This window comes from Mercenaria mercenaria, chromosome 10 (assembly GCF_021730395.1).
Source record: "Mercenaria mercenaria strain notata chromosome 10, MADL_Memer_1, whole genome shotgun sequence".
NCBI lineage: Eukaryota > Metazoa > Mollusca > Bivalvia > Venerida > Veneridae > Mercenaria > Mercenaria mercenaria.
Genome location: NC_069370.1, coordinates 35,774,652 through 35,793,602, shown reverse-complemented (window position 1 = coordinate 35,793,602; position 18,951 = coordinate 35,774,652). Strand labels below are relative to the sequence as shown.

Genomic DNA, 18,951 nt, shown 5'->3' with positions numbered 1-18,951 from the left:
AGTAAAGTGCGACCGGCTGGTTCAACACAAACCAATTGTTAGTGTATTTTTCACACACCCATCCCAAGTTATTCTTTTTCAGGGGGATGAGGTGGACTTGGATGGAGTCCAATGGTGTTAAAAGTAAACGGCGTCTCTGAGAGCACCCCAGACTTTTTCCGTTATGTTATATACGTTAATGTATATAAAACATTGATTTAAAAATACTTCCAGCATTCTTGTATTCTCCTCATTTCCTACGTTTAAACAAACAAACTACCATTTGACACAAAGTTTAGTAATTTTAAACTTCTTTGTATCAAAGTGTCACAACGGCTTATTTAAACAAAACAACAGAATATAGAAAAAACTACAGACATGGAAACGAAAACAAAAATGATATAATTTTCATTTCGTTTCATTTTGCATTTAAATTTGAAGTGAAAATAATACTTTCCTATAAATTATATTTCCTTCTCACAAAGGTGCATCATACGAGGTTAAGTTCTATTATGTAACAACAAAAACAGCAAACAATGAACAAAGCAAAAACAAAATCGAACATAAATACAAAATATAGTATAAAATGTTATAGGGGGCTAAGTATTATCATCCCCTCTCCCCGAAGGCGGGGGATATTGTTTTAGCTGTTTGTTCGCCAGTTTGTCACACTTTCCGTGCGTGTGGCCGAGCCCACATTTGTAAACTTAAGGTGACTATAGGAACAATAGGTAACTGTTCTTTTTCTTTGATGTCATTCATTCCGTAAGGCTTTTATGTGGCCATTTTCCTTTTACGTGACTAAAAGAACAATAGAGAGAACAAAAGAGTAGCCACATAAATACCCATATGTAGGAATGTCCGTCCGCCCGAAATCGAAAATGCTTATAATTCAAAAAAGTATTTTTGCTAGAATCACCAAACCTCAAATGATTATTAATTACTACATAAAGTATTGTCCCCCATTGACCCGGTAAAAGCAGAGTTTTTGCCTTGATTTGACGAAAAAAAACTAATACAAGAATTATTTTAGCTAGAATCACCAAACCTCACATACTTATTGATTTGCACATTACCTTTGCTCACTTCAAGTTTATTTCCCATGACCCAGAAAAAGCAGAATCTTTGGCCTTAATTTTTAAAAAAGATAAAAATGCTAATAATTCAAAAAGTAACTTAGCTAGAATCACCAAATTCACTTAATTATTAATGAGCACATGACATTTTTTCACTTTTAGTATTATCTCCCTTGACCCAGTCAAGGCAGAGTTTTCCCCTTGATTCGGTAAAAAATAGGGATTTCTGCCTGTATCTATGTAACCTGTGGATGGATCTTCATGAAACTTTACACAAATGTAGATCACTTTAGGGCGGTGGTGCGTGCGCAGCTTTCCTCAGGATCACTTCAATACCCAGAGTTATTGCTCTTTTGAATTGTTTACAATCCATAAATTCCCGTAGAATAAAGTAATCCTTTGATGGATCTTTATGAAATGAAGTACTTAGCATCTCTTCAGTCACTGAAAAAATATACTGCACTTTAATTGTTTTAAAATTCCCATAAAAGAAAGTCATCAATTAATGGATCTTCGTTAAACTTAGTACAAATATAGCTCAATATAGAACAAAGCTTTTTCCCTTTGATTTGGTAAAAAAGTAGGAATCAGCAAACCATGGTACAGTCCTATTTTACATCACTTGTGTATATCTAGACTCAAAATATCTTTCAAAATATAGTCCACTCATTCACAAAAACAATCTATTCCGCGTGGGTATGAATTCATTGAATTTGATTGTTTTAAATAGCATTATTAGTTTAAAACCGTGTTAAGACTAGTATTTTATTTGTTTAAAGCTTCATTACATGCTACTTAGAGGAAACGAATAAAACAGCATTTAAATCATCTACTTAGCTACTCGTGTTCATAAGAGAATAATAAGCAGGCTTTATTGAAGGCAGTAAATATGTAAAACAACACATGCCGCATTAAATCAGTAACACTGTGTATGAAAAACAATAGCTACATATATTTATTACATGTAAATAAATGTTGAAATAATAGAAATTATACAATGCTGACACAAAGTGTGCTAAATGCGCGTAAGATAACATTCCGCATCAGGAATCGTCACAATTTTGTACATAAATACCATAGCTACATATGTTTGAAAGAAATACAAAATCAGTTTTATTATCTAATGGAAAAAAGCCAAAATATGTAGAAACATGTCATAGCGTAAGATGGCATACATCATCGGATAGTCATTCCACTTAGAATAACAATACCATGTGGGAGCTATTGAGATCATTCAGTGCCCTTTGGTCATTTTCTTTCCTACGACATACCCTTCTGTTGAAAATGAGTTAAAACCCGTTTGTATCCATCTTGTGTTGTTTTCTTCCAAAGATGTGCATGTGGTTCTGTTTGTTTGCATGTAAACGCAAGTTCGATTTGCTGAAAAGTAAAATAATCTTGGATGAACCTCTCCCAAAGATTATTAAAACCATTCAAAAAGGTCGCTAAGGGACTGTCCCCATATGGATAGAGATGGAAACTTAAAAATATTTTCGTCAAAACATGCAAGCGTAATTTCGAAATAAAATCATAGGAATGTTTTTGGTCGACCCTCTATCAAGATCAAAATTATTCCGAAATGCATTGGTTCCAATTTCCCTGTAAATATATAGTGGAAACTTTAAAATAACTTCTTGCCTTGTTGACCTGAGTTTGCAGAAATCTTACCCTTAGCAACAACGATTGTTCATATTGATCTAATTTGTTTAAAAACATGGTCATCAGAGGACAAGGCCACTTTTCCATATATATTTATAATGAAAAATATGAAAATGTTCTTTCAGAAACTGTCTGTCTGATATTATTATAGGTTTAAACAAATGTTTCTTGTGTGACACTTACCAAGATTGTTCCAATCTTTTAGATTAATCAAAAACGAATGGCAAAGCTAAAAAATCAAATACTCCAAACGACACCCCTAAGTTATTAGTTTGATGTTTCTTGGTTGGCCATCTAACAAGAATGTTTCGCTAATTATGGCTCTGTGGAAAACCTTAACAGTTTAAAATAATGTGGGAGAAAATTTCCTTATTATATCTTTTGGAGCTGAGAAATTCTAGTGAGTGACATAGGGTCATCGTGGAATTCTTGTATTTGCTTTTAGGAAAATAAAGCATTTACATACATTTTCTGTGCATTTTCCTTTTTCGCCCGAACATTTGCAATACAATGTAATTCCATTTATTTTCAGTTCCTCAAAATAAGTTCTGCCCGTAGGTGCATATGACCACAGTATCCGGCGGTTCCACCATTAGCCTATGATTTCACAATGTGACAATTCAGACTTGTTATTATTCATTTCCGCCGTATGAATAGCAATGTCTCTACAGGATGGCGTACAAAAAATAGTTAAGCTGGAGGTAGAAAAGTAAAGGAAACTTACTAAAAACTACACCTTGTTAAAGTCAATTACGATGACTGAGTTTGAACTGTATGTTTCCTGGTGCAAAAAGTAACTATTACAACAAAATAGTGGTTTCACGTGAAATGAGTATTAAAACAATGAAGTAAATTGCCATGTATTTCACTACGGTCTAAATGGTCACGAAATTAGAATTGGACCTCTTTATCACTTCTCAATCCTTAGTTGTTTTCATATGCTTTTTACATAAGGTACAGAAAGAGTAACAATCAATGTAGATGATAAAATCCAACAGAAGATCATTCGGAAGCATAAAATGCAATCAAACAAAATAACATCAGACTCGGTTTGACTGAGTATGTTTATGAGGGGTGATTAAAGATGCAAACCTCTCGCGCCCCTGGCATCAGCTTAACGGTATTTTATCATACTTAAAGCTACTTGCCCACAGTTCGGGTGCAATTTTTCAACATGTTCATTTCAATTAAATTTGGCAAAGAACGTATATCTAACACTGAAAAATGAAAAAGTGGGTGAAAATAAAAGTTAGACTTTGGTAAAAAATGCAAGAAGTATGTAAATTTTTTGCATTGTTTTGAAAAGCGTTGCAACGGCTTACTACCTTCCGCACAGTATTTTTGGTTATTTATAATAATATCTTGCAAAAGTCTTATATTAATAAGTTAGTATCACTAGTCATTTTCAGAGTACTCATTTTTTATGGACTTTTGTGAGAAATTATTTTTCGTCTAAAATGTGTGCGTTAGTCCGTTTAAAGACTGAGTGGACTAAATTATTCCAAAGAACCAGAAAATGTTAAAAGACAGAGTCTAATTACGGTTAGACTTTTAAACAAGTTTAAAGCAGTAGTCATCTTGTCTACATTCTTATTGTTTATTCTTTGCCATATAGAAGTTTTGCTTGTAAATGACTAGGTACAGGTTCATTATCACCAAACAAGAAATATCTTTAAAAATGATGGTCGGCGAATTGTAATAAGGAAAGAAGTTTATCAGTTTTTCATCTAACATTCATCTTTCATCTGACGTTTTTCAAATTGCAAAACTAAACACCGCACTTTAACAATTTAAACGGTTCTCTTTTAATTTTTCGCAAAGGTTTCGTGGGGTTGCAATTTTGTTTCGTTTATCCTTAGACGAATAATTACAGCAGTAGTTTGATAAAGATTCATGAAGCGGTTCATGAGAAGAGGTCATTAAACGTGTTTATATTTTTAGCTAAATTGGTCCCTATCCCCACTTGTAACAAAATAGCAGCAGACCTTACGATATTGTTACACATCGAGTTTGATAAAAATCCATTACATTTTAGTGGTTAATGCGAAGAAAGGCATATCTACTTTTAGCTATAGTGGTCCCTAATAGGGCCCAAGTTCCTATATAAATAAATTTGGAAGAGGACCTTATAATGATGCTCCAGACCAAGTATGACAAAGATCCACCAAGTTGTTCATGAGACGCTGTATAAAGGCAATTCTAGTTTTAGCTCTAGCAGCCCCTAAAAGGAGTCAAATGTCCAAGCTGAACAATGTTGGCTGTGGGCCTGATAAAGATGCTACAAATCAAGTTTGATTAGAATACATGAGAAAAAATCAATTAAAGGATTTTTTTATTTATTATTTTTATTTATTTCTAAAATAGGCCAACTGATCCCGCTATAACAAATAGCATATTCGCTATTCATGAATCTTTGGACAATGACGTCACACCTATAAAAAAGTGAAGGTCAAGCAAAACATACATTTGTAATTATTTCAATATTTCTGTTTTATAAGCAAAGTTTGACCAATAGTCATGTCACAAAGATAAACTGTATGCAGCGTACCTTCATTTCAGTGTAACGAGATTCAGTCATTATATAGCATATATATAATAAAACAGATTTCAACTAAGTTCAATATTTGCATACCATACTAAAGAAAAATATTCATATATAATAAATCAGTTAAATAATTTATAACAAACATTTCAAAGCAAACAAGTAGTCAAATTAAAGAAAGAGCTGAATACGGTCTGCGTATCACATGAATAAAGGTGTGATAAGAGTCTTTTATGTAGAGAAGTGCTTTTTAAAAGATTTTCCTTGTTACAATTGTCGTCTGTATATGAAAAGGTTTCTTGCTTTTGTGACTTATTCAGGTTGCATATTAAATTTGATATATGTTGGTATTGAACAGGTTTTTATCATAATTATTAAACTTACTTATCATTTTGAGATATATCAATATTCTTGCTAAATATACTGAGCCAAAATTAGCTTTAAAACTGTGAACAGCGTCGTTTAGGATAAACGCTATGTCTACATTTCACTCAGCGTAGCACAATCAACAGAGTGAAAGAAATTGACACTCTCGTCCAATCAGGCAGAGTGTTGCATAAATCTTCCATTTTGATAAATTATCTATAATGTGTTATCAAGTAGTTTGATTTGCAAACTGAAGTCACGTGGCATAGGTAACGAAAACGAATTTAGACGGCGTCGCCGAAAAAAAAGTCAAGTCTGAACGTAAAGCTTACGATGTATACTTAATTGTTGCATATTAATGATTTTTCTTATGTGAGATTGAAAATTTGTGATATCTCGAGTTTTAGGTGAAAAGGAAAAAAACTCTTTAACAGAACAGGACAGAATCTAATCGCATAAAGGCCTCCGGCCTGTGAAAACGTTAACAACATTTTATTGCGTGAAACAATACAAATAAACCCGCATTATTTTGTCATATTTGCTTTGAATGAAAATGAATTTGCACATTTACAGGGAATAAGCTTAAATCTCATAGATATAAGAAAAATCTTTGAGTATGAAATTTGGTTTTACATTTTTCTTTCATATTTTACATAAATCAAAGAAAATATAATCGTTACCAGGTATAGAAATAAGGAAATGTACATTAACAAAATTTTGTACAGCTGTGAGAAGGAAAAAACGTGTTGAAAATTAGCTTTAATTCACCATCAAACACATACTAAGTATTTCTAATAACCTCAGTTTGTAAGAAAAAAAAACATGTATATCTCATTGATTTAAAAATATTTTGTGGTAAGAATATTGGTTATTGATTTTCAATGTATAGGTTCGGCTCTAACAGATAACTTTCTTACGTCAAACAGCCATAAAGTTACTCATGATATGGAGGGGTCTCTTCTTCCCACCATGAAGGATAGGGTTTTCCTCTTCCGTTCAAATTTTTTCGAAGCTGTATATAATGAGATTGCAACCGGCCTACAGTAGCAAAAACTTGTCTTTCAACTCGACAACCAAAGTGAAAAATAAACACCAAATAATTGAGTTCTAACTTTGAAGAAGTTTTACTTGCAACGAATATGTAAGTTATATGCATTTATATTGTTTTCTGGTATATTCAAGTCAAGATAATGTGATTAATTATGATTCTAGATTTTTATTTCATTCGTACTATTTCTTAACTAATCTCAATGGTTTTGAACGCCGTGTTGGAGCAACCATAACACTATGTTTTGAAAACAAATTAACTGAAATATTCAAAGTACCGATTTATGTTGTTGTTTGCTAAAGTGACTTTATATAAACATATTAAGCTACAGGAAATCAAAGCAGCCCTGTATGTTTGGGAACGCTAGATCTTTAAGGCATTTTACGCGTAATCGTCTAATGCGTGCAACTCGAAGTCCATACAAGTCGGTTTCGTCCAAAATCTTATAATGTTCAAAGTTGTGTATTAAATTTCTTTTTATAGAGCTTTATTTTTTTCTTCCTAATATATGTGTTGAAACATCGTCTAGACATATTGAAAAAAAAATGCAAGAGACAAACTGTGTAACATATCTATTTTTGTTGTTTAGCAATCTCAAGGATAAACTGTTTGATTTTATTTATTTTGTTTAGAATGAACAAGATGGTGTATTTCGGATGTTTGGCTCTTGCCTCATGTATCGGTATGGTTCTTGGTTACGGAAGTGTTATGACCGGTCACAAACAGTTCGCAGCATACCCTAACATGGCTAACGTAGGTTATGGGTACGTTCCCTACATGACTGGACCTTCAGGATTCGGAGGTTTCCTTGGCCACACCGGAGGATCGACTGGTGGTATGGGAGGAATCTTTGGAAACATAATGCAGTGTAAGTGGTTCCGACTTTTTATTCTACCGATTGTTAATGCATTTGGAATCCGTCAGGTAATTTGGTTAAATGTTTTATATTTTTGGTAAATAAAAAATGTTTTCATTTTCTTTTCAGAAAATTTGTATATTTGAGTTAAAATTTTGTTAAGATTTTCTAATCGGTTTTAGATAAAGATGTAATGATTACTTAATTGAATATACATGTATTCATATTCTCTTGATTTATATTAATATATATTTATATGAATATATATATACGCAGTAAAAGTATTTAAATTTTTGAAAGATAACTTAACAGTTTCTTTTTTCAATTTTCAGTGTTTATGTTTATCTTTGTGATCAACATCTTGTTCTCGAGCACTGGTCTCGGCTCTGGTGGTCTTAACATTGGCAGGAAATCCTCACATCATTCTTCTGACTACGACTTCTACTGAATAAAGTAAGGGTAGGGATGCAAACTGGGTGTTATATATATATATTAATAATAATCTAGCAATTCTAATAGACAACGAATTTGAAAATTTTGAAATTCAATACTTCAATTATTTTCGAACGAAGAAAAATATTTTTCATATGCTAATAGTAAATATTTAATACAAGATGGTTTATTTTAAGAGTATATATGTTACACCGGATATGATAAAGTAGCCAATATTACGATCTACTGACTAAAGGCTACAGTTTCTTTTTCTGTCACAACTAGACTTAATTCCATTAGGATAAACTGTATTAGCTATAAACACTTTCATTTTTCATTTTCAGGAAAAATCGATGTTACTCAGTTCATCAACCAGAAAAAATGTTGCCACCAAAAGCAAAATCATCTGTGATCTGAAACTGTGTTTCTTAATTAAAAAAAAGAAATAAAAATAGCAAAACATTACATATCTTATATTGTCTTTTTTCCCACACAAATAAATGAATATCACAACTGAAATTCATTTCTAAACTGTCTCTGAAAGAAGTTGTAACGTAACAACTCTTAAGAGATGAAATCACACCAAAAGGTAGAAACGTGATATAAGATACGATACCAGTCAGATTTCAGAGCACTAGTTGCTGGATGTCTTACTGATTGTCTCAGTATTATGTGTGAACTCGTGGACAAATGACCATATCTAAACAAATTTTCCATTTTATTCATTCCATTTAATCACAAGATCTAGACACAGGGCAAAATACATGCGGACTGTCTTGTGTATCAAAGGTATACTTCAACATGTCATTTGACGATAACATACATGTAAATTAAGATGTTAGAATATTCGTGGTTTTCTGGGTTATATCCATTTTCCGATTATATTTGGTAAAATTATGAAACGCTTTATGGAAGCAGGTAATGACGCAACTAGTCTGAGCAACACTGCATGTTTAGTACTACCAAATGGATGCTACGCTTGTTGACAGTTCGTAACGTGTCTTATGACCTGCTTCGGCAACATTTAATGATTTTTTGAAGGTGGTTTATTAAAATCACCTTCTCTATGTAAACGCGCAGAATTTAATCAGGAATAGACTGTCTCACAGCTATTTCGTATCTATCCGCTGTACAATGTAGTTGAATGCGAAATAATTTACCACCTCTGACATCATTATCGTTACAGACCGTGACACCGGAAAATGTGGCCTACTCTATCATCACCTTTGAGGCAGCCGTGGACTTGATCACAAACTTACAAGTACTCATACCTAGTAAAATAGTTCAACATACTTTGAATATATACCAATGGCGCAGTAATTTACTACGAATAACTATCGGCTGCCTGCCTTTACTTAACATCTTTTTACTTTACAGGGGGTTTGAATGCATAACTGTATATATCACCAAATCGCAAAATCGCAGTATCATATTGATGATATAGTTAGCCGAATCAAATCCTATATGTATTGGGATTTTAACTATCAAAGCGTTGTTAGCGCTTGTGCCATTTTTGGAATGGATTCTTTTCATGCACGTACTAACATAAATCACCTTCCATCAGAACTATACTCAGTACTTTGATTATCTTGTGATTCTGCTCTTTGCATAGGCATTCAGTGCGTGTGTATATGTTTTTGAAATTGTATACACGAGAACTTTTTGTTTTTACCTATCACGTCTTTGTTAATAGATCTACATAGTAGGAGTGACGTTTATTCAAACTCTTCTGTATGTTACAGTCTGTAAGTTTTGGAATGTGATGGGGGATAAATGGAAGGTTTGTCTTTGTTATCCTATTGTTTTTCTTTGTCTATGTACAGTATCAGTCACATACATGTCCATACATACACTGCTCTAGGGTAAAATTTTGGTGAGCCTGCCTTCTTCGGACGGGGTTATTCCTATCGGACCTTTGTCTTCGTTTTGATTTAAATACACGATGTGCGTTAGTTTTGATCAAAACTTCAAGGTTCTTTTCATATGCACGAGTTAAGCCCCATTGTACCTCTGGTTATACTTGTTATATCATGACAGCCGAAAAGAGAAACAACAATGCACATGCGTGTAAGCTATTGACAACCTAAGACAAAACTCAAACTATTTTATCAGAGTCAATACTTAATTTTCTAATTTAATAATGACATATTCTATTATGAGTGCATAAATTATAATTATGCAGACATGACTACAAAATTGGTTAATTGTTATCAATGGCACCCTTTTGGCATAACAGTTTTTAACTGAAAGAATTTTGATTATATTATTATTATTATACCAGATTTATATATTTATATATATATATTTAATATCAGTATTTGATAGGATACCTGATGAGTATGGAATATTTAACTATTTAGAGTATTATTCCGAATAAGCTGTGTATAAAAAGGTGCAGATGCCCTGAATATCATAATCAGTTTCAATGATTGATATCTATTTTAATATAATTGTTTTATAATTGATTGTTTTCGCATAAATAATTTATTATTGATGTTAGGCAGCTGGTATTTTAGAGAAGAAACCAAGAAGGTTGTTTTGAATTCTTGAGTTTAAATAAGAGATCAGTCTTTTAGAGTTTGCTCAGAGAAATGAGAATATATAGGGTATGAGTTTGGAAATTGGCATTTATATATGCCGTATATCAGTAAAGTCACACTAAAATAAGCATTTTTAAGAGCGACAGGTATAAAACTACATAATTGATAAGAATATATGGGAAAAAAACCCTAACAACACGGTAATAGGAAACTGTTGCACATTTACATGGAAAATAGTTATTGCCAGTAGAACAAAGCAATGAGCGTCTTGTGAAGTTACACAAGTGACTTTAAGAAGGTATACACAAGAGTTAAATAAATTGCACGAGTGAGTCGCCCAAATTGCAACCGACTGGTCCAGTTCAAACCAATCATTAGTATCTTTTTCAGCCCCAGTTATTCGTTTTCAGAGGGATGAGGTGGAGTAAGAGGCAGTCCAAAGCTCACCTCTGACTTTCTCCTTTGCGCTATTTATGTTAACTGGGCAATCATTAAGAAGGTAAAACTTTTATTTGAAAATATTGCCAATATACTTGTATTCTCCTCATTTCCAACATTTAAACAAACAAAAGCTTCATTGCTACAATTTGACACACAAAGTTTAGTAATTCTAAACTTCTTTATATCAAAGTGTCACAACGGCGTATTTAAACAAAACAATGGAATATAGAACAATTACAGACATAGAAACGAAAACAAAATAATACAATTTTCTTTTCGTTTCATGTTACATTTAGATTTAAAGTGAAAATAATACTTCTGCTTTTCACTTCTAATGCACTCACAAAGGTGCATCATAAATTATGAAGTCCAGTCCCTTTATGCAACAACAAGCAACGAACAATGAACAAAGCAACAACAAAATCAACATAAATGCAACATATATTCAAAAAGATCTTATGATATTTGTTATTGGGGGCTAAATATTATTATCCCAAGCCAAAGGCTGGGAGATATTGTTTTGGCGTTGTCTTTTCGACTGGTTGTCCGTCGGTGCGTCCGGTGTAATGAAGTATTTAGACCCCCATAGAATAATGACCCCCGGTCATTATTCTATAGAAAAAGTGACCCCCGGTCATAGTATTATGACCTCCAGATCATAGTACTATGACTCCCCCACGTGAAGTAAACTGAACCTCACGAAGAATATTGAATCCCATAAAAGAAACGACCCCCGGTCATTTGGTCAAATTAAGTGATAACTCATGTATCTAAGGCCTAATTGCTGCATTTTATGCCCCCCACTCGAGGGAGGGGGGGGGGGGCATATAGATTTGCCCTTGTCCGTCCGTCCGTCCGTCATTCCGTTTGACCATTAGCCCCAGATACCATCACTTGACACAGAAATCAGAGCATTCCGCAACGGGAAAAGGGATTCTATTTTTAGACGCTGTATCTTGGTGTATACATTTTTTTCAGGAAAATAACAATTCACAATACGTTCACAAAACACACCAGTGTCAATAATCCCTGCAAACTTCGGTATGAAGTAATTCTTCAGAAGAAAACTGCACAAGAAACTGCTAGCATAGAACTTAGTATTAATAGAAGTTGCAATACTTAGCAGTGGCAGTAAAGTACGGTAGCGACAACAATAGAAAGTAGTAGTAGTAGTAGTAGTGGCATTGGTAGTGGCAGTTGCAGTAGCAGCAGCAGCAGCAGCAGCAGCAGCAGAGGAATAAGTGACAGCAACAACAGCAGCAGGAGAAGAAGAGGTAGATGTACAAGACGTATTAGTGGAAGCAGGTATAATAGTATCAGTAGTGGCAGTTGTAGTAGTAGTAGTAGTAGTAGTAGTAGTAGTAGAAGTAGTAGTAGTAGTAGAAGAAGAAGAAGTACATGTAGTGATAGCAATAGAAGTAGCGGCACCAGTAGTAGTTGTACAATCAAAATGTTAACTATTGGCAATGGAGGGTATTAGAGTTGTAGATCTAGTAAAACTGTCCGTTAGGTTTGGTGGGGATCACTTTTTAATAGATATTATCGTCGAAAGTATTTTTAGGAGCCGGTGTTTTACACGGAAAGAGTAACTTTTTTAGAATAATGTCCGGGAATCGATATTGAATGAGAGTTCGAATGTAGTAATTTCGGCAGTGAGTATTTTACATGGAAGGAGTCACTTTTTCTATAGAATAATAACCGGGGTCGTTATTCTATGAGATTCGAAGGGAGTCATCTTTAGGGAGTCAGTATTTTACATGGAGGGGTCAGTTTTTCTATATAATAATGACCGGGGTCGTTATTCTATAGAGTTTTCAAAGGGAGTCAGTTTTTTATAAGGGGAGTCAATATTTTACAGGAAAGGAGTCACATTTTCTATAGAATAATGACCGGGGGGGGGGGGTCGGTATTCTATGGGGTCGAAATACTTCGTACACCGGCCGTCCTTGCGTGAGACCGTCGGACTATCCGAGCCCACATTTGCATACCTAGGTGGCTATAGGAACAATAGGTAATTGTACTTTTTCTTTGATGTCATTCATTCCGTAAAAAAAACAAAGAAAAATATCAAACAGGGAGTGCCACGCACCAAAAGCGCAGCCTCCTCAAAACGAACCCCCAGCATGCAAACGCGTGCACCACACACACACTCAAAGCTTACACATCAGGACAAAACGAACAACACACACACACACACACACACACACACACACACACACACACACTCAAAGCCAACACATAAGGACAAGACGAACAATAAGCATACACACACGCGCGCACACAAAGTCAACACACAAGGACAAAACGAACAAAGGAACACAGTGGGGCACCGCCTTGGAACGGTCAGTGGCAAAAACACCACTGGGGAGCTTAAACCGGTTTATGGTGCGCACCCAACCTCACTCTTACCCCCACCATGTTCCAAAGACATGGGACAGTGTAAATAAAAGTAATCCCCTCCAGGTGAATCTCTAACACACGTAATGGAAACAAAAAGGCATGGCATGTAAAACATAAAAATGCTCGTGTATAAATATATAAAAAGCAAACCTTAAGAACCAAAAACGTATGTACTCAATGCCTTTTCAGAAGACAGAGCAACAAGAGAAACACCCTTAAGGGCCCGACGAAACAGGCCAGAAGACAAATATCAAAACAGTTTAGTCCTGGTAGGATTTAAAAACTGCTCATCATAGAGTCCTCCCCCTCTTCCGTCAGACGCAATCAAAGAGGGAAGCGTAGTGTCCAACTGTAAACGGGTTGAACACTAAACATGCGGTATGTCTCAAAACAGTTGGGTCGTAACCTCTTTTAATAAAACGTTTGATAATCTTTTCAAATACATTTGGAAAATTACCATGACCCAAGATCTTACGAAGTTTGTAAACCACATCCCCATAAAAAACGGGTTTAGAAATACCTTCTCGCAGAAGTGTCTTTAAATTACTACTGAATTTTAAAACTAAATCAGAATTACGATAATAAAATTTAGTAAAATATTTACGCAATTTGTAATAACGGTAGCCTTGCTGAAGAAGTTTACTTGTAATATATTGATTACGTTCATTAAAATGCTTGACATGACTACACGCTCTGCAAACCGTAAGAGTATTTTGTGGCTATTTTTCTTTTACGTTGCTAAAAGAACAATAAAGAGAACAAAAGAGTAGCCACATAAAACCCATATATAGGAACGTCTGTCCGTCTGAAAATTAAAATGTTTTGATTCAAAAAATATTTTAACTAGAATCACCAAACCTCAAATAATTATTAATGAGCAGATAGCCTTTTCTCACATGAAGTATTATCCCCCTTGACCCGATAAAATAAAGTTTTATGTCCTGATTTGGTGGGGAAAAAAGATCAAATACTTATAATTCAGAAAGGTTTTTAGCTTGAATCACCAAACCTCAATTAACTATTAATTATCGCATGACCTCATGACATGAGCTAAATCAAGTTTTACTCCCCTTGTCCCAGTAAAAGCAGAGATTTTGCCCTTGATTTGTTTTATCAAATTAGAATGCTAATAATTCAAAAAGCATCAAGCTAAAATCACCAAACCACACATAATTATTAATTAGCACATGTTCTTTTCTCACAATTAGTATTATCTCCCTTGACCCAATACAACACAGTTTTTTGCTTGATTCTGTTAAAATATGGATTTTTACTGTTTCGAAATAACCTGTTGATAGATCTTCATGAAACTTTTTACAAATGTCATCACTTCAGAGCGGTGGTGCATGTGTAAATTTCGTTAGGATCACTTCAGTTACCTGAGTTATTGCCCGTTTTAATTGTTTTACAATCCATAAATTTCCACATAACAATTACTCCATGGATTTATGAAATTTAGTCTAAAATACAGTAAAATAGGACGGTGGTGCGTGTACATCTATCATTAGGATCTCTTTAGTTACTGCAAAGCTATTGCCTTTTAATCGTTTTGAATTTCATAAATTCCCAGAAAAAAGTAACCCATATTGATGAATTTTCATGAAACGTAATACAGATCACTATGGAGGAATTGGTAAAGTGTAGGAACCATAAAACTATGACATGCCTGTTATACATATCTTGTTATTGGCCTGAACATTTGTAATACAATGTAATTCCATTTCTGATCAGTCTCTGCCCCTTGGTGAATGTAAACACGGTATCCGTCGGTTCCATCATTAGCCTTGATACTCTAGCTTCTGATTTCGCAATGTTACAATTCAGACTTATCATTTTTAATTCCGCTGTATGTTATGCACTGTCACCCAAAACTCGACAGGATAGCATACACAAAATAGCTCTTTTCAGGTTTCCGGTACAACGGTAGAAAGAAAAGGAAACTTACGCCTTTTTACAAAAATTATACTGAGTCAATTACGATGATTCAGTTGAACTGTATGTTTCATAGTGCAAAATATAACTAGTACAACAAAATTGTGGTTTCACGTGAAATGAGTATTGAATCGATGAAGTAAATCGCCATGTATGTTAAAATATTCTTTCGGACACCTTACGTAACGTTGGGAAACAAAATAAGAATCGGGTCCCTTTTTAGAACTTCTCAATCCTTCATATTTTTAAATTTTTGATATGCTTTATATTATATACCGAAACTGTAACATTCAAAGTAAATATTAAAATTTATAAGATTCTTTGGAGGCACATAATGCAATCAAACAAAATAACATCTGACTTGATATAACTGAGTATGTTTATGAGAGATAATGAAACGTGTAACGCTCCTGAAAATCCCTTAGTGTCGGGATTGAGTAGAACTCTATTATACATAAAGATTGAACCCCATGACACCAAAGGACCAGAAAATGTAACAACACTGATTCCAAGAGCGAGGACACTTCTTCAAAAGTCTGCATAGACCCCTCGTACCCCTAGCACCTGCTGTTATACATAAAGACTGAGTGGAGTTAATGATCCCAAAGCACCAGAAAATATAAAAGATTGGAGACATTTTAAACAAGCCTAAAGTAGTAGTCTATACCCAGGACGTTGTATGTATTTATCTGGTCAAATTCGAGTTGCTTATTCTTTGTAAAGCTCAGAATGTATACGTATTTTTTCATATTAATGATTTAACTTATACTTGATTTGAAATTTCTGATATCTCGCCTTTTGGATGGAAAAGGCCTAAACTCTTGAGTAGAACAGAACTGAACAGAATTTCGTTTTTGCATAACGGCCTCCGGCCTATGAAAACATATGAACAACATATTATTTGGTGAAATAATACAAATAAACACTTTTTAAATATTTTCTCTTGTCATAGTTGCTTTGAATGAATTTGAATTTGCACATTTACAGGAAATAATCTTTATCTGAAGTCATGGATATAAGCAAAATCTTTAAGTCTGAAATTTAGTTTTACATTTTCTTTCGATATTTTACAAAAATCAAAGAAAAATGTAATCGTCTGCAGGAATAGAAATAAAAAAGTGTACATGAACATGATATTGTACAGCTGTCAGACACAGATGGTGTATTTCTACTAAACTCATTTTGTAAAGAAAAAAAAAACATGTATCTCTAATTAATTTAAAAGGGTAATTTTGCGGCCAGTATATTCAATTTGGTTATTGATTTTCCATGTATAGGTTCGGCATTAACAAATAATTTCTTACGTCAAATAGCGGTAAACTTACTCATGATGATTGAAGTGTCTCTTCTTCCCTCCATGAAGGATAGGGCTTTCCTCTTCCGTTCACATTTCAGAATTGTATATAAAAGGACTGAAACAGACTTACAGTAGAAACAATTTGTCTTTCAAGTCGACATTTAACCAAAGTGACAAACACCAAAAGAAAACCGACTTTTAACTTGAAAGCTTTACTTGCAGTTTATAAAGTAAGTTAGATTTATAAAGTAAGTTAAATGCATTTATATCGTTTTCTGACACTTTCGGGTCTTGATGTATAAATCTTATTTCATTTCTGTTTATCTGATTCTAAAACAAAATTTATTAACTTGTTGTACGCTTTGGTCGCTATGTTTTGAAAGAAAAAAAATAATACAAACATTTCGAGCGTCGTTATTGATTATTAACCATTAGAATTCTGGACACGTTTGGTTCTGCCTTTGCGACCATGTAGATCATGATCAGCCTGCAAATCCATGCAGTCTAATCATGATCTGCAGTCAGTATCTTTTTTGTAAGCACCCTTTTTAACAGGTATTAATGGTATTGCCAGTTAAGGAATGTTACGCTTATTGGTTAAATGCATGTAACTTGAAGTCCATTCAAGTCGCTGTAGTTTGTAATATTAGAGTGTTCAAACTTGTGCTTTAACGTTTTATTTACAGGCGTTAAATTTTTCAAAATTGACAAAATTTAAGTAAAAAGCTGAATAACCTTTTTATTCCTTAGGTATGGAATATTTTATTTTATTTCATTTGTTTAGGATGAACAAGATGGTCTACCTCGGATGTTTGGCTCTTGCCTCATGTATCGGTATGGCTGTCGGTTATGGAAGCGTTATGACCGGGCACAAACAGATCACAGCTTACCCTTACATGGCAAACATGGGTTATGGGTATGTTCCCTACATGGCGGGATCTTCAGGATTCGGAGGTTTTCTTGGCGGCGCTGGAGGATCGACTGGTGGCATGGAAGGAATCTTTGGAAACATAATGCAATGTGAGTGATTCCTTCTTTACAGTCCGTCTTTTGTTAATGCATTTGGGACCATTCGTGTAATTTGGATTTACAATTGTGGTACATCGGAGTACATATCAGAATGTTGTACATTTTCTGAAATGTGTCTTTCCAATGGTATTTCAGTTAAAATTTCTTACCTGTTTTTTATGGAACGTTATTCCAGTCTTCACGAAATGGATGTTATGATCGTTTTAATTGAATGTACATTTATAATTCTCGTAATGCATATGTTTATATATATACTCAGAGTACTTAAAAGAGAAGGAGATAATCTGACGCGTTTTTTTTTCTATTTTCAGTGTTTATGTTTATTTTTGTTATCAACATCTTGTTCTCGAGCACTGGTCTCGGCTCTGGTGGTCTCAACATTGGCAAGAAATCCTCACACTATGCCCCTGACTACGACTTCTACTAAATAAGACAACAGGTAGAAACATAAACTGTTATTTATATCAGTAATAATCCAGTTATACTAATAATCAATGATTTCTAAAACTCAAAAATTCAATATTTCAGTAAATTCTAAACTAATAAATATGTCGTCTAATAGTAAGAATAAATATTTAATACAAAATGGTTCAGTTCCAGCGTAAATACGTTACCCCTGATCATTTGGTAAAGTAGCCAGTATTAAGACCTACTGATTTAATGCTATTGGTTTTATTTCGGTAACAGCTAGGATTCTTCCTTTTTAAAATTATATTTTTACATAAACGCTAGATTAGATATAAACATATTTATTTTTCGTTTTCAGGAAAAATCGACTATGATTTAGTTCTTTGAACTAAACAAATGTTGGCACCGACAGCGAATGCAACAGTGATCTGAAATTGAGTTTCTTACTTAAAAAAAGAACAAATAAAAATAGCAAAATATAACATATCTTATATTGTCTTTTTTTCACAACGAATGTGTATCAAAACTTCAATTTGTTTCTAAACTTTGTTTTAACAAGAGATTATCAGGAAGTTAATTGCAACGTAACAATATTTAATAGAATGATTATATTCAATGAAATCGAATAAGACGGTAGAAACGCGAGATCAGATCAGATGCCAATCTGATTCAGAGTACTATTAATTCGATGTCTTAGTGTCTTCTGACGGGGTTTGGCACGATATTGTCTCAGTATCATATGCGAAGTCATTGACTATGACTCATTCATTCCATCGATATCACAAGAGAGAGAGACAGTGTGTGTGTGTGTGTGTGTGTGTGTGTGTGCGTGTGTGCATGCGTGCGCGAGTGCAAAAGAGAACAGATTATATTAAATGGCATAGAAGGAATCATTTTGTCTAATCAAACACCCGTTGCATTATGTACATATCGAAACATATTTAGT

The 18,951-nt window shown here is 33.9% G+C and overlaps 2 protein-coding genes across 2 annotated transcripts; both read left to right on the top strand.

Annotated features, from left to right (window-relative positions):
* The first annotated feature begins 6,669 nt into the window (after nt 1-6,669).
* Nucleotides 6,670-7,974, top strand: LOC123560412 (uncharacterized). The gene is made up of 3 exons (XM_053516868.1): nt 6,670-6,763; nt 7,303-7,538; nt 7,859-7,974. The coding sequence occupies exons 2-3, from the start codon at nt 7,304-7,306 to the stop codon at nt 7,972-7,974; spliced, it is 351 nt and encodes a 116-aa protein (XP_053372843.1). The 5' UTR covers nt 6,670-6,763; nt 7,303.
* Nucleotides 7,975-16,710: 8,736 nt separating this feature from the next.
* Nucleotides 16,711-18,035, top strand: LOC123560413 (uncharacterized). The gene is made up of 3 exons (XM_045352608.2): nt 16,711-16,798; nt 17,353-17,588; nt 17,909-18,035. The coding sequence occupies exons 2-3, from the start codon at nt 17,354-17,356 to the stop codon at nt 18,022-18,024; spliced, it is 351 nt and encodes a 116-aa protein (XP_045208543.2). The 5' UTR covers nt 16,711-16,798; nt 17,353; the 3' UTR covers nt 18,025-18,035.
* The last annotated feature ends 916 nt before the right edge of the window (nt 18,036-18,951 follow it).

Excerpts from the sequence above, each read along its gene's own strand:
- LOC123560412 (XM_053516868.1), top strand. The coding sequence starts at position 7,304 with ATGAACAAGATGGTGTATTTCGGATGTTTGGCTCTTGCCTCATGTATC. Across the intron at positions 7,539-7,858 it reads CTTTGGAAACATAATGCAGT|TGTTTATGTTTATCTTTGTG; the intron begins GTAAGTGGTTCC and ends TTCAATTTTCAG.
- LOC123560413 (XM_045352608.2), top strand. The coding sequence starts at position 17,354 with ATGAACAAGATGGTCTACCTCGGATGTTTGGCTCTTGCCTCATGTATC. Across the intron at positions 17,589-17,908 it reads CTTTGGAAACATAATGCAAT|TGTTTATGTTTATTTTTGTT; the intron begins GTGAGTGATTCC and ends TTCTATTTTCAG.